Genomic DNA, 15,523 nt, shown 5'->3' with positions numbered 1-15,523 from the left:
GGGGGAGGGGTGGAGGGTGGGCAGGACGTGCCCCCCTGAGGAGCCCTCCCGGGCTGCGCAGAACAGTAGTTACCTTGGTGGCCAGCAGCCGGGTCAAGTAGATCTCAGACACCATCTTGCTGCCCCGGTCACCCTCCTTCTGGTCCCCGTGGTCATGGTTCTTCACCAGATGCCACACCTTAACCCCACTCTCCAGGTCTGGGGTGATCATGGGGGCTCGGGACCGCAGGCTGTCGGGACTGCCTGTGTACCTGAAGGAGGAGTCTGAGGAGAAGGGGGCAGTGGAGGCTCATAAGACACTGATTTCACCATCCTTGCTTGTAGAATCCTTCTAGAATCTTTGTCTGCCTACTGCACTCACTCAGAATAAACTAGTTTCAATCGGAAGGGGACCCCTGGGACCTCATATTTGGTGGGTTATTTTGGGATCCTTGGTTGGCACGAGTACAGAGGAGCCTGAAGCCTTTTCTTTGAAAAGAAGATTCAGAAATTCTGTGAGCTGGAAAGAGCCTTGAGGATTTGGGAGCCCTCCCCCACCCCGCCCGATGCTTCCAGAGCAAAGAATAATCAATAGGTAAAATGTCAGCTGAATATTTTCATAGGGGCTTTCATGAAAAATCTTGGTGCTAAGAAGCTGTAAGTTGTGATGCCCCATCTTGGGAGTTAATGGGTCCTTCTTACTTGGGGTCTAGGATATAGACGTGCCTAAGCCATTTTTGGGGCTGCTGGGCCCAGTCCTGAGGTGTGCTTTAGCTAGATAGCCCAAAGTCTTACTGCATACACAAACGCAGAGGAAATGGAGCAAGAGAGTGTGAAGCACGGTCACCTCGTGGCCCTTGCACCCTCAGGGGTGGGTAGGCTAGGACGGCCAATCTATTGCCCCAATTGGGACACTTTTGAGAGTAAAGGGGGGCCGTTAATAACTCAGCCAGCATAATAGATATAAACAGGGGCTGGCAAGTAGGAACCCTCATCCACGTGCCTCCCTGATTCTGGGCCCCTCGCACTCCTTCACCAGGTCTGAGCTGTCAAAGGAAGGGCGCCCGGTGCACCCGCTCCCGCAGTTCTGAGGTCACGGATGCTCTGGGAATGACTGCATTCGGGAGGAGGGGAAGCAAACGCACAAACGTCCTTGATTGGTGGAGGGCAGCTGCAAGGGCTGCCTGCTGTCGCGAGGGATGGTGAGGGGTCCCAGGTAGGTCACGGAAGCTGCCTCCGAACTGCCCAGGCTACCTTCCTGGTCCTCACCGTATCTGCTGATGGATGTCCGGGAGATGCTGGCGGAGGCTGGGATGTTGTAGGAGGAGGTCTGTTTGGGGACCAGAGCCACCACCGATCTGTCTGACACCTGAGAAGGGTACGGAAAGTACAGTGTGGGTGAACCAGGAAATTGAATAGTCAAGTACTTCTAGAAGGTGATGTCATAGATATGGGGTGGAGCACAAGGAGTGCAGGAATACTAAAAATAATACGGTTGCTACTTGCCACCTGTCCAATATGGTTGTTACTCGTCACCTGTCCCGATTGTGCACTTGAAATTCAGTCACGTTGTCAGTGTCTAAACAACAAACTACTAACTATAACACGACTATTATGCTGTAAACACATCACATACACTGAGTTTCAATGAGTTAGCATGAATAAAACAACACAAATAATAATTTTTAATAATTATTAATAATTTCATTATCTCATTAATAATTTTTCTATTGATTCCATGTTGAAATGATAATTATGTACACGTGTGGCTTGCATTATCTTTCTACAGCCCAGGCTAGACCCAGCCTCCCTTCAACCCCTTGGGTTCGCACAATTATTCCCATTTTACAGGTGAGGAAATTGAAGCAGAGAAGGGCAAAGCACCATCTTCAAAGTCACACAGAGACTACATGGTACAGCCAATATTTGTAGCCGGGTCTGTCCAGGTTCCAGAGCACACGCTCTCCCCATTATATCCTAATTTGGGATTTTATTTCAAGTCACACTGGTCTGAAGCCCATTTTCCCTCTTGGCTCTGATCCTTCTGGCCTGGGTCCTATAGTGCTTGGGCCACCTTGAGGAGTTTCACCAACGGGGCAGCTGCTCTTGGGGAGTCAGAGGGAAAGATGGCATGTTGCCCCGTCCTCTGTGAGGTACCCAGGCTCAGCACCCAGCCTGGAGGGAAATGGCTGATAAATGAGGAGCCATATTGAAGACATTTGGGGCCATTTTGATTTAAGATTACCCTCCATCCAATAAAAATGGAGAATCCCCAGAATTGTGGCTATCCAATTAAACCCCTAACGCAGAGGGAATAAAACAGCTATAATAATGTTATGGGCCATAAAACATTCCTATTAAACCATTTTTTATTTTAACAATTTTTATGAACTTTATAAGTTTGATTTATAGCTGCACCAGTCGTAAAACCATCTTTCTGGGTCTTAAATTGTCAGTCCCTCTCTCCCACCAAAAAAGAATTAAATGTTGGGAAGTCAAACTATAAATGAACATTAGTGCTAACGAGATTCCCTGATAGCCGGTTTTAGTAGTGGTGTTTCATTTAACCCTCCCTATAAATCTGCGGGAGCCCAGCAAGTTTTTTAACATCTCTTTGTTAATTAAGATTATGCAGATTTTCTCCTGTCCGGGCTTCCAGGACCTTTGACTCCAAGAAGGGTCATCAGGGGGCAGTGCTTTGACTTGGTGGCAGAAAGATGCAGGGCCCTGTCCTCTTGCAGGTGCTGGGAAGGGGCCCAGGCTGCCTCACTCCGCAGCCGGGCAGTTCCCTGGACCGTCAGTGGTCCGCACCATCTGCCCCAGCTCTGGAACTGAGCGGGGGGACCTCTCCACCTCTGTCTTTCAGGAACTCTCCTTGCAAATGACAGCCTAGAAATGTTCCTCTGAAAGCCTTGCAGGGGCAGGGATCACTACTCCTGGGAAGAACAGATTACATTCTTCATGTATGGCTTGTTGTCACCTGGAGGATTCCCAAGGTGACTCAAATGACCACAGTTCAATCCAATTCCAGGTCTTGTCACTAAATCTCTCGTCTTCAGTCCTAGCCTTTCTTTCTCTTGACTGACAGACGGTGCAAATCCATGGTCAGCCTGCCTGGCTGGGTCTGACCTTGGCTCTGCCACGTACTAGCTACGTGACCTCAGGGAAGTCAGTTAGCCTCTCTGCATCTCTGTCGATGGGGATAATAACAGCATCTCAGTTTGCGTGGGGCTCAAAGAAGTCAGGACACAGGAAGGCGGACGGCAGCACCTGGCACCCAGTGGGCCCTCAGTGCGTGCCGGTGTTAGTGCTGTTACCACAAGCATCATCGTCATCGTCACTGTCCCCCAAAGGGAAGAATAATCCCTGTTGTTCCTTGTCACTCAGGGCTAGCATGTGGGAAGTACCCTGTACTCGGGAGAGCTCAGTAAATATTTGAGGAATGAATGAATACATGAATGAGAAATGACGCTGGGGAATTGAAAGTGCTTTGTATGATGAGTACTGTAAGAACAGAATATTCCATTCTGATTGGGAGTCTTAGGACGGACAGCCCAGTAACAAGCGTTAAGGCATCACAGACAGAAAAGAAAGGCCTCCCTCCTACCCTTGAGAAACTTCCGATTCCAAGGCACAGTGCTATTCTCTTTTGTGCTTTCTTCTTCAGCTCTAACTGGTTCATTATAAGTGTTCTCCGGGATGCACCAAGCGCAGGGGGCGGGGGTGGGGTGGAATCAACAGAGACAGTGAGGGGCTCTGACTACCCTGGGGGGCGGGGAGTCTACAACCTACCTCACCGGCTATTTCTAATTCTTCCCACCACCTTCACAAGCCAGATGTCACCTTGTGGATGAGAAGCCCAAGGCTGCAAGAGGTTAAAGTCTCCCCCAGTGAGTGGAGAAGCAGGGGTTGAAAATGGCTCGCAAAGCCTTGACCTCTTCTCAGACACCACACTCAGTCCATCTGGGGCTAGGCGCAGTCGGGGTTACGTGGGCCGGCGAGGGGGATGGAGCCTAGAGAGGAGGGTTTCTGGGGCTGCCCCAGTGCCCCCCGCCAGCTTCCTCTGTGCCTCGAGCCTCCCAGCCAGCTCCTATCGGCGTTCAGGAACCCCGGTGGCCTGGTCCGGGGCAACACCATGCTCGCCAGTCCAGCCTGCCAGTCCCTGTGCCCCCTCCCCGCGTGAGGAAGGGACGGAGGAGGACGTTACTAATCAGACAATCCCGTAGGGTCCTGCAGCCTGAGGCACTTCTTCTGGTTGGTTTAATTTCCCTCGGTGTCTCTCATTTCCAGCTTCTATTTTAGTATGTTTCCTGAATCCCAACCAGCCTACCTGTGCTTAATCTTACAGAGACCCCCCAGCCACGAGTAGTCACCATGGGAGGGAAGGGGAGGTGGGAATAGATCCCTCCTGGATCTTTTGTTCTTTTGCTGGAATTTTTTTTTTTGACTATTCATTCATTCATCGCATCTGACAATGCGCCGAACACTTTCTCTCCTGTACTGAATCTATTCCACACGGCTTTACAGGGTGGGGATCACTTTGAACTCCATTTTACAGATGAGAAGGGAGAGAAAGTAAGTACTTTCCCCAAGGACACCAGGTTGTAAGTGGCAGAATGCAAGTGCTGAAGACAAGTCTATCCAGTCCCCTGCTCTATGGCAGGTGAGTAGCGGAAGCTGTGTCGATGATGAGACGCTGAGGACAGAAAGCCGCAGATCCCTGTGGTTGGTGACCTTACGGAGGACCTCACAACATGCAATTTTGCTGGAGATGTGGAGGCACACAGGAGAGAAATGCCTCGCCCTACCCAGACCAGTTAAGTCAGTTTCTCGGGGCGGAGTCTGGGCACTCATGTTTTTGGTAAGTTTCCCTCGTGATTCTAATGGGTAACCACGGCTGAGAAGCTCTGATTTCGATTCAGAGGGAGGAGGAAAGGGGAGATGGCTTCTGAGGGCCTGAGAGCAAACCCTGGAGTGAAGGGAACAATCTGGGGAGTCAAAGGTCATGCTGCAAAGCCCCTGCCCTCACCTGATAATGCATCAGTGTGTTCAGCCGCTTCCAGTCGCCCTCGATCTTGGTAGTGATGTCCTCGTCTTGCAGCACGACCCGGGCTATCCGGCCTTGACGCCACTCTGGGTGGAGGGGGTGATGTAGGGAGCAGTGTGAGTGGGCGGGGGGCTGGGAGCCAGGGTCATCCAGTCCTGCCTCCTCTAGGGACCTGGCAACCCCAGCTCCAAGCTGGTGCCACCCATAGAGCTTAGAGACGTCCAGGGATCCATGTGGTCAAGACAGCTGGGGAGAAGGGTGGGCAGGCAGTGTCCCGGAAGAAGTACTTCCTACGGCCCCTCACCTGGGCAGGACCTAGTCATGCTCCCAGGAGGGGCCTACACAGGACGGGGCTTCCCATTTTCTCACCCCATCCCATCCCATTGCCCAAATGCCCTCCTGGAAGCCACTTTTCTAACCCTTGCCCTCCCCTCAAGGCCAGGCCTCCTACCCAAGTCCATGTCAACAGCCCTCGGCCGCTGGGAGTAGGGCACATTCTTATAGATGGCATCGAGGATCTTCTCCTTGACCTGCGTGATGGTGTCACAGTTTAACACCTTCACTGGGATCTCTGGACTGTTCTCGTTGTCGGGGTTGACGCAGTTCAGGATCTACAAGGATGATAGAAGGGGAGCAAGATGGAAGTTCAAGGGGCTGCTTGAGGGAGAGGGAGCAAGGCCTTGGAATCTTCTCTTTCCAAGGCTTATCCTCCTTACAGGAGAAATAGCCGTACATCAGTTTCTCTTGCCCTCCTGCCATCTGCCAAATGACAACCTGAGTCATGCCTGTGCTTCTCAAAGAACTGAGACCCCACTTTCTTGCTCCTGGTTGGCTTGGGGGCGACTGTAATCCCAGAACCAGGCGTGCTAGGGGTTTAGAGATGGCTCCAGTTCTATCAAGGGCTGACCAGCCACTTCCCAAAGCCTCTATATGAGGAACTAGCAAATTCATCTTCTTCCCCATAATGCTCATTTCCCCCTACCTCGTGGAGGCTGGTCTGCCCCTGGCCATATCATCTAGGGTAGACAGATGAGGCAGACAGCTCTTTGGGCTCACCCAATGAGATGGGGAGGGGAACCCAGGCCTGTCTGCCCCACTCTTGGAACACTTCTCGTGCCCCTTAGACTCACTCCCAGGCTGTATTCCAGCCCCTCTGTTGACCGCTCGGTCAACTTCGTGCTCCGACGACAGAGTACAGAGCAGAGGCAGGAGGTCTGCCGTGTCCCCTGCTTTCCCGGGCTCTCACCAGGGTCTTGTACTCGATCTGCTGCCGGATGAGCTTGTCCTCACTCAGAGAGTAGCGGGCCTCACCGGTGATGGCGTCGATGGGGCCCTTCTCCATCTGCTGCTTGATGGCGCAGTAGAGCATGAAGAGGGGCTCCCCCGCACATTCCTGTGGGCACAGGCAGGGCGCAGGGGGTGGGTGCGGCCTCCTTCTCTCCCCTCCCGGCCAAGCTCCTAGGCTTGCTTTGCTTTGGAGCACCCCGGCCGGGCAGCTTCCTGTTCCCGAGGGGTCGCCATGCAGCCCCGATGGCCAGACTTGGAGCAGCAGCCCCCGTCTTGCTCTCAATGCCAGGCCTCAGCTCGCCCCCACTCTCACCTTCAGAAATTTGTGCAGGAGGAAGGCAAACCAGTTGGTCAACATCTTCTCAGCCACAGACTCTGTCCTGGAGAGGGAGAAGGGGTGAGGGGCAGTCCTTTATGGAGTGGTCTCGGAGAGGGGGATCTGACTTGTATGCATCGTGGCCCAAGAGAGCAACAGGGCATCAAAGGACACAGGGCTGGGAGCCAGGATGCCAGAGCTGAAAGTGTGACCTTGGGCAAGAGGCTTTTTCTTTCTGGGCCTCAAATCCCTGTGGAAATGGAGTGGTACTCCGGGTCTGCAGATGAATGCACCAAGTACCCCATTTCCACAAGGCTCTCAGTTACTAGTTCTCCCTACTTCCTGTGGGCCTCAGGATGAGAAACAGTTTCTCTGTCCCTTTGGGATTCCTTGCATGCCTGAACACTCCATTTTCATATCCAGGAGGTCCCTGGTACGTGCCCCTCTGACCTCTCAGAATCAGACTGCCTGAATTCCAATCCTGACTCTGCCGCATACTGGCTGTGGGACCTTGGGCAAGTCATTTCACCTCTCTGGGTTCATTTTCCCCATCTCCGAATGGGGACAATGATAATAGTGTCTCTCCCACAGGGCTGTTGTCGGGATGGGATGAGTTAACATATGTAAAGTGCTAAGAATAGCATCTGGCCCCCAGTAAGCACTATTCCGTAAGTATTGGCTGTCATTCCTGCGGTCGTGTGGGGGTCCTGGATCCTAGCCACTCAGGTGGAGAGCAGGGGGCATGAGTGTTTAGCAGACAGGGGATCTGCTTCTGCAAACACCAGCCCTCCCCACCCCCTATCCAGGGCTGCAGATCTGGGGACTTGGGAAGGAACAAAGCCGCTGTGACAGACCCTCAGTGATGGGGATGCCGAGGGGTATTTTAACACCCCGCACGTGGTGCAAATTATACCCTCTGGTTGCAGTAAATCCCAGGCATTTGCCAGGGCTGCACAGCAGTCTGGGCCTGGGGGAGAGTGACAATGGCAGAAGAAATTGTAGCTTTGTCCCCCAGCCCCTCCCAGCACCCTCTCCCTGCATTGTGCCTGAGATTAGCTCTAATTTAAATACAACAGTTCTTAATGAGAGTTTCTAATGCTCAGATTGGCAGGATGGGGGCTCAATAGGCAAGAAACAAAGACATTCTTCCTCCCTCCTCACCCCACGTGGGGTCTGGAAGCCTGAGACCTCGCTAGGAGCAGGCTAAAGAGGGGGGCAGAGAAACGCAGGAGGCACATTCCAACCCCTGCTGCCAGAGGAGCTCCAGAGCTCTGCTCGGCTCCCTGGGGCCTCCAGGGAATGGATGCCAAGGTCTCCAGCCTTCTCTCCTGCCAGTAAAAATGGCAACTGGGGATGGGGCATGTGGTGGCTGCTGGTGATTTGGGTCCTAGAAACTGGGCGCAGAAGGGATAGGCTGCACCCAATCTCCAGCCCGCTGCTGTCCACCAGAACCTTCGGAGATGAAGGAAATGTTCTCTAAGTACGCTGTCCAATATGGTGGCCAGCAGGTGGTGACTGAGCACTTGGCACGCGGCCAGCACGACGGAAGAACTGAATGTTACACTTTATCTCCTTTTAGTTCACAGCCACATGCGCACCTGCTGGGACCCCCGCCTCCCTCCCCGCCCCCTGCCCCGGCCACGGGGCTGACCTCCGGAGCAGCAGCTTGGGGTGGTTCTTGTTCTCCAGATTCTTCTCGATGAGGTCAGAGAGCAGCTGCTTGAGGACGTCGGTGGCGTACTCCAGGCGGCCCTGCAGGCCGGTCATGATGAGAGAGGCCACGTTGCCGCGGTCGCGCATGGAGAAGCTACGCTGCAGCTCGAGGGTGCGGATGAAGGTCAGCAGGAACACCTTGTTGTTGACGAGCTGGGCGAAGAGCTTCAGGGCCTTCTCCACGTGCTGCTGCCCATTCCCCTGAACCTGGGGTGGACGGGACGGGCGCGCCCTCAGAGGACAGCCTCCCGCCTCCCCAGCCGGCCTGGCACCGAGGGTCTTCTGGCGAGCGCCACAGAACCCACTCCGGGACGCCTGTAACCACCCCTCACCCCCAACCCCGGGACGGGGTAGGAATGGCTGGTCTCTGAAGTTCTGGTCTGCTCTGCCCGCCCGCTGGGCGGGAGGCCTGGCTCCAGGCAGCACCCTCTGAGGGGATGCCGTCCATCTGATTCTTCCAGGAATGCAGGAGACACTCCATCAAACTTGCTTGGTCTACTAGTCTCCCTTTAATCCTCTCTGCCCTGATTTATTATCTTCAGTAAAACAAACCAACACACGAACAAACAAACCTCACAGAATCATATGTCTTTCCTTAAGCCACCTTAAATCCATTTGAGAATGTGGCAGAATCTTAGTTAATTAATTTAGTCTTTAATTAAAAATTGACAATGAGCCTTCCCCTGGAATCATCCCAAAGAGCCTGCGTGCCCCCGTTGGCCGTGATCTGCCTGCTGTTGGTGATGCTGTTCCCAGCTGTCTCTCGTCATCACTCCTGACCTTCCCCTGAGCTGCTGGGCCCATCGGCACTTCCTCGGACACCCAGGCCCTGCGCTCCTGCTGCGTGGCTCGCGGACGGTGGTGGGCATTACCTCCAGCTCCCGCAGCACGGGATGGTCCTCGATGCCAGGGAACAGGACTCGCATAGCGTAGGTACGGTAATCCAGGTAGGGGATTCCCGAGCGGTCCAGGTCGCTGGTCAGCTCATTGATGTCTGTCTGGAGCTCCGCAAAAGCTGTGCAAGTGCAGGGAGACAAGCAGGTTCAGGGGGCACCCGCGAGGGGGAGGGGAAAGGCAGGAGGAGACATTTGTGAAGGAGCGGCAGGCCCCAGGGTGTAAAGACAGGGATGGTTGTAGGGGCACATCTCCAGAAGGGGCGAGAGATCTCCAGACCTCCTTTCTTAGGTGGTGGGCATGTGGGCGATTCTATGTTCTATTTCCTCTTCCATGCTGACGCATAATTTTGATGCGTCTTTCTATGTACTGTTAAGTGTAGTTAAAATAAAAAAAGGGAAGAACATGATGATTTGGGTTATGCATGGGCTTCAGGTTCCAGAAACATCTGAGAGGCAGTAGCCAAGGGGATGAAGCAAAGACAGGAACAGGCAGCTTTGCTCCGTTTTCTTTCCAAGCAAGAGAATCAACCAAGATGCAAAAACCCCGGGCAAAAAAGAAGACAAAAACCACCACTTCACACCAATCACGATGGCTATCATAGAGAAATGGAGGGGCGCCTGGGTGGCTTAATTGATGAGGCATCTGACTCCTGGTTTCAGCTCTGGTCAAGGTTTCAGGGTCCTGAGATTGAGCCTAAGATTGAGTCTGCTTGACATTCTCTCTCTCTCTCTCTCTCCCTCTGCCCCTCCCTCTGCTCACGCGAGCTCTCTCTCTCTAAAATACATATATATATGTATATATATATATATATTTTTTTTTAAGAAAAATGGACAACAAGTCCTAGAGAGGGTGTGGGAACACAGCCCCTGTGGCGCGCGGCTGGCGGGAACGTAAACTGGTAAGGCTGTTCTGGAAAGCAATTTGGTGGCTCCTGAGACATAAACACAGAGTTACTCCTGGGTCTCTGCCCAAGAGCCGAAGGCAGGTACTGCGCTATCTGTATACTCCTGTTCATGACAGCATTGTTCAGGCTACGGAACGGTGGAGACAACCCACGTGTCCCTGCACAGATAGACGGTCAAAAGCCCATGGTACGGACAGCCAACAGAGCATCCCCCGGCTGTAACAAGGAAGGAGATTCTGACACACGAAGCTTCGCGATGCGGAGGGAGGTAAAGCAGACACGAAAGAACACAGACGGGTGACTGCACCTCCAGGAGGCTCCGAGAGCAGTCGGATTCTCAGGGACGGAGGGTAGAATGGTGGCTGCCAGCCACTTCTGGGGAGGGATGTGGGGGTTTTGTTTCATGAGTACGGAGTTTCAGCGGGGCAGAAGGAGAGAGTTCTAGGGATGGAGGGGATGGTCGCACAACAACGCGGACGCACTTAGTGCGACTGAAATGGAGGAGGAGGAGCCCCGGGGTGTGGACACGGTGAGGGTTAAAGAAGGTGAATTTTATGTTATGTATATATATATATATTTTTTTTAAAGATTTTACTTATTTATTTGACAGAGAGAGACAGCCAGCGAGTGAGGGAACACAAGCAGGGGGAGTGGGAGAGGAAGAAGCAGGCTCCCAGCAGAGGAGCCTGATGTGGGGCTGGATCCCAGAACGCCAGGATAATGCCCTGAGCCAAAGGCAGAGGCTTAAGGACTGAGCCACCCAGGTGCCCCTATGTTATGTATATTTTAACACACACACACACACACACACACACACACACACACACACACACACACGCAGGACATTAAGAACACCAGAGCCAGCCTTGGGGCGCACCCCTCTGGTGCCAGGCCCGGCTCCCGGATGCCGCCCCCCACCCCTGCCCTGGCAGCAGAGAAGCCGTTCCCCACCTTTCCCCAGCCTGCGCTTCCCTTTATGCCAGCAAAGGCCTCATTCCTGATCCTGACATTTGCAGCAAAGGGAGAAATATTTTGATTCCTTATTGAAATGTTGACTCAGAGAGCCTGCTGGGTCCTTGGCCCAAGGGACGCCAGAGATACCTGTCACCTCAAGGCTGTGGTTGTGTGGGAGATGGAAGAAAACCTTCTCTACTCCCACGTGTGTCCATGGCCAAGGACACCAGCAAGAGGCGGCCTTCAGAGCGGTTAGCCTGTGGCGCTGGTGGGAAACTAGCCCTGGGGGAGGGGCTGAGGGTGGAGGCCGGCGGGAGCTCCCTGCCCCCCCTGCCACTGCTTCCACATGCTCCCAGGGCAGCTACGCAAGACACAGGAGCCGGACTCCCCTTTGGGGGGTCTATAGGGTCTGAAAGAGCTAAGCCTGGGAGGCTCTGCTGTGGGGGACACGGAGGCCCTGAAAGGGAGAGAAAGGGGGCCAGCTTGGGAGTGAGTCAGGGCACAAGAAGGACTGGAACAAGATGAGCAGGGCTGGGGCCTCAACCTGGGCATTCTTCTTCTTCTTTTTTTTTTTTTTTTTGAGAGACCGGGGGAGAGACCGAGGAGGTGGAGAGAGGGGGGGAGAGAGAGAGAGAGAATCTTAAGCAGGCTCCATGCCCAGTGCAGAGCCCAATGTGGGGCTCAATCCCACAATCCTGAGATCACGCTCTGAGCTGAAATCAAGAGCGGGACACTTAACCGACTGAGCCACCCAGGCACCCCCCACCCAGTCCCGGGGCATTCTTCATAGGACTTCTCTGACGCTAAAGGCAAAGGAGTTTCTGGGCAAACAGAGGCTCAGGGTGGGAGGGATGGCAATAGAGACGAGTCGTCTGGAGGGAGGAGGTAATAAGACTGGTGAAGAAAGATGGGGCCAGGAAGTGAGGAAGTGCCTCCACTTACCTTCCTTACACTCCAGGGCCACGCGAGACTCCAGGTTGTCCATCTGCATCTGGAGCCTCTTGAGAGTGAGGTCGTTTTCTCGAGACTTCCGCTTGTAGGCAATGAGGACGATGATGACAATGATGAGGAGGAGGCTGCCGCCCGCCGCGATGCTGACAATGGCTGGCAGGGTCAGCAAGCTGTCTGAGATGACACTCACCGAGCCAGGAGAGAACACCATCCCGCCCACGTGAACCTGTGCATTGCACACACACAGACGCTGTAGAGCCCTGGCATGCCATCGCATCCTTAGGTTTCAGAAGGGCAGGAAAGACCACAACCACGCTATACAGACTTGGATAGGGAACAACTTCCTGCTTATTATCTGCCTTTCTTTGCTCGTGTTCTCAACTTCTGCCCATTTCAGTGCAGAACACGGCGATGAGGAATTATGAAGGAGGTCGATGGGAGAGCCTTACTTTATGACAGATCATGCAGGCATGGCAAGGAGAGGAGGAAGTTGGGGAAGGAAGGGGGTTCACTCACCATGACTTTGTGCTGCCCCGTGAGGTTGGGAGGCTCGCAGAGGAGCTGTGTCTCGGACACGGTGACAGCACATGGGGTCTCTCCGATTAGCACTGTGTAGTTGAGTTTGGCGCCTCCAGAGGCGGGAGGGCAGAGGTTTTTGCCCTGTAGATAACAGTAATCTTAATAGAAATAATTGACACATGCACGCAGAAGTTAATTGCCTATTACAAAAGAGATTAAAGAGGTGGGGGAAGGGCAGCCATGCAAAAACCAATAGCTGGCTCCCCGGGAAATTTTTGGAGAAAACTAACAGCCACAATCTGGAAAGCCAAAGGGAAAATGTGGAGAGGAGAGAAAGAAAGGCAGGAAGAGATGGGGAAGGAGACAGGAAGAGGAGACCACATGGCGAACAAGTGAAAATCTGGAGGAAGGCGCGAGTGTTATAAACAAAAGTAACAAAACAGGTGGACGGATCTTATCAGGGAACTGTGACCTCTTGAAACGTGCGTACAGGTTATGGTGGCCAAGGACGTGGGCAATAAAAGGGAATGTTTACTTCCAAAGCGCTGCAGAACCCTGGGGTCCCAAAGCTCACAAGAACAAGCAGAAATATTGCGAAGGGTTTCTCGAGAACCCCAAGTGTGAGATCTATCGTTGGGCGAGTCCATATCTATAAACAAGCTACCTTTGCGGGGATCCGGCAGCTCTGCGAATCCACGTGCACACAAAGGTGAACGGAAAGGGCTGGGGGCGGGGGGGCTGTTGGCATCACTGCGAGTGGCAGGCTGCACTCTGCACATCCTACCTTCAGAATGATGGGGGATCCTGGCTTTTGATCCAAGACTCCAGTAGGGCTGAGCAGTTCAAAGGTTGGGTTGGGGTAGTAGATGAACTTCGTGTCATTGTAAATGAGCAGGGACTGGACGTTGTTAAAGACGAAGCCAAACTCATCTGGCCGCTCCACAGCGTCCAGGCCGGGCCGGTAGTCCGTAGTCAGGGAGGGCGCCAGGCAGGTCAGGGTGGTGGTGTTCACGACTTTGCACACCTAGGAGGCCCAGAGTGCAGCACTGAAATACAGACTGAGCGAGGGTGGGGGAGGGTGTCACGGTACTGCCTCCCACCCTATTTGCTTCGGCCCATCACCACTGAGTTCCTTGGCTGTCTTCATTAGATGATGAGCCCCTTGAGAAAAAGGGCCATGAAATTTTGGGGGGGGGTATGCATTTTAACATCATTCATTCATTCATTCATTCACCAACATTGTTCGAGCGCCTATTCTGGGCCAGGCACTGTGTTAGGAGCCGGGGCCATCTAGCGACATCATCACCAGGGGGAGACAAAGGACCAAATGTGCTTTATAACACAGTTCTGGCAGGGGGCCTGGCTTGCAGAAGGAGCTGGAGCCCTGTTAAACGCATGAATGGGTGTGAGAAATGCCCCAGTGGGCAAGGACCAGGTAGGGTAGGAGGATCTGTGTGTGTGTGTGTGTGTGAGCGTGCACGGCCGTGGCCCGAGGATGGCTCAGGGACACTACCCCTTGGGAGAAATGTGTGTAATGTAATGTAGTCTGAAGAGCAAGTGGGACTCAGCCAGACAGCAGAGGGTCGGGTGTGGAGAACAGGACCCAGGCAGAGGGGACAGCAGCACAGGTCTGAGGATGAGGCAGCATGGCATGTCTGAGGACAAACAGGACAGGCGCAGTGTAAGGGGGTGTGTGTGTGTGCGCGCGTGTGTTTTGGAGCAGGAAGTAGCACGAGGTGAGCCCTCTGCCAGCACCCAGTAGGTGTGCAGTTAATGTTTATCCAATACACTGATGAACAAAAAGAATCCTTCAACTCTTTGACGTTCTGCTCAGGACCTCTCTCTTCTGCTCCCTCACTTTGCACAAGGGAAGAGCCAGGCATTGACACTGAGTTCGTAATGTCCTTTCTTTCTGGGTAGACTCTGGCGTCCCTGTGAAAATCCTAGCGGGGCTGACCCCTACTTAGCGGGAGTTTTGCCACCCCTCCTCTGGCGGTTTAGTTCCAGGGCTGCCCAAGACAGCGGCCAGCCCCAAGGAACCACCACAGGACCCCCGTGTGACTTGTGGACAAAACCCGGCCTCCCACCCCCTCTCCTTCTGGCTTGTGCTCAGCACCCCCTGGTTCAGGCTCGGGGTGTCCCGGCCACAGCCAAGGGCATCTGGGAGATCTCGGCTGCACAAGTACACGCTGTCCTGGCAGGTCCACACATGCTTTGAGTCTGGCCAACAGACACACACGGGCTTCATGTTCCGAAAACAAGACTGTGTGTGAAATTGCAGAAAAGCTGACGGTTGCACAGAGATTATGTCAGAGCTCCGAGTCCAAGTATTAACCCCCATGTTCCAGAAGGAGTTTAAGAGCTTCATCAGAACAGCTCACTGAGGGCCTCATGCCCTGTGGGAGGTCAGGGCGCATTCCCGCCCTTTCTGCACAAACCGAAGCAGTCCCCGATGAGATGGATGTCCCCTTCGTGGTCCAGGGGGAGCGCTCTGGCACGAGGGACATGCAGGAGCAGTCAAACGGGCAGAGCTGAGCCAGGGAGGCTCGGACCCTGGGCTCTGCGGGGCTCTGCCTCTTCCCTCCGTTCCCCCATCTTCGTCCGCGCTCATTGCAACACCCTAGACCAGACTCCTCTCTGAATAAGCAAATCACTCCGAACAAGAACAAGCGGCCTCTGTTTGCTTCCCCGCCGCCCGGTGCTGCGTCGGCACTTTGTTTGCCAAACATTCCTTGGGGTTTCGTGGCCTTCGCTTTGGCCCTTCTCACTTCTTACTTGGGACTGCTTCAAACCCCAGAGGCAAGAGGGAGCCCCAGGGCGCTGAGGATGACCTGGGGCCCAGGCAGGCCCCGCGGGGCAGGGTGCCGCTCTCCCAGCGCTCCTGACGGAGAAGGACCAGGGCAGAGTTCGTGAGCTTCCAGGCGCCGAGCCAGGCTTGATGAAAACCTGTCCTCCG

At 54.0% G+C, this 15,523-nt stretch overlaps 1 protein-coding gene across 1 annotated transcript in view; it reads right to left on the bottom strand.

Moving 5' to 3' along the window:
• PLXNA2 (plexin A2) overlaps positions 1 to 15,523 on the bottom strand; it is a 223,695-nt gene that overhangs the window by 5,244 nt on the left and 202,928 nt on the right. Inside the window, exons 18-28 of the mRNA XM_011233642.3 lie at positions 13,352 to 13,591; positions 12,565 to 12,708; positions 12,040 to 12,274; positions 9,215 to 9,357; positions 8,281 to 8,549; positions 6,627 to 6,693; positions 6,273 to 6,419; positions 5,478 to 5,637; positions 5,009 to 5,112; positions 1,249 to 1,348; positions 74 to 264 (exon numbers count right to left, since the gene is read on the bottom strand). Coding sequence (XP_011231944.2) covers positions 74 to 264; positions 1,249 to 1,348; positions 5,009 to 5,112; positions 5,478 to 5,637; positions 6,273 to 6,419; positions 6,627 to 6,693; positions 8,281 to 8,549; positions 9,215 to 9,357; positions 12,040 to 12,274; positions 12,565 to 12,708; positions 13,352 to 13,591 — 1,800 coding nt within the window. The remainder of the gene's footprint in view (positions 1 to 73; positions 265 to 1,248; positions 1,349 to 5,008; positions 5,113 to 5,477; positions 5,638 to 6,272; positions 6,420 to 6,626; positions 6,694 to 8,280; positions 8,550 to 9,214; positions 9,358 to 12,039; positions 12,275 to 12,564; positions 12,709 to 13,351; positions 13,592 to 15,523) is intronic.

Source organism: Ailuropoda melanoleuca, chromosome 8 (assembly GCF_002007445.2).
Source record: "Ailuropoda melanoleuca isolate Jingjing chromosome 8, ASM200744v2, whole genome shotgun sequence".
NCBI lineage: Eukaryota > Metazoa > Chordata > Mammalia > Carnivora > Ursidae > Ailuropoda > Ailuropoda melanoleuca.
This window is presented reverse-complemented; position numbering and strand designations above follow the sequence as displayed.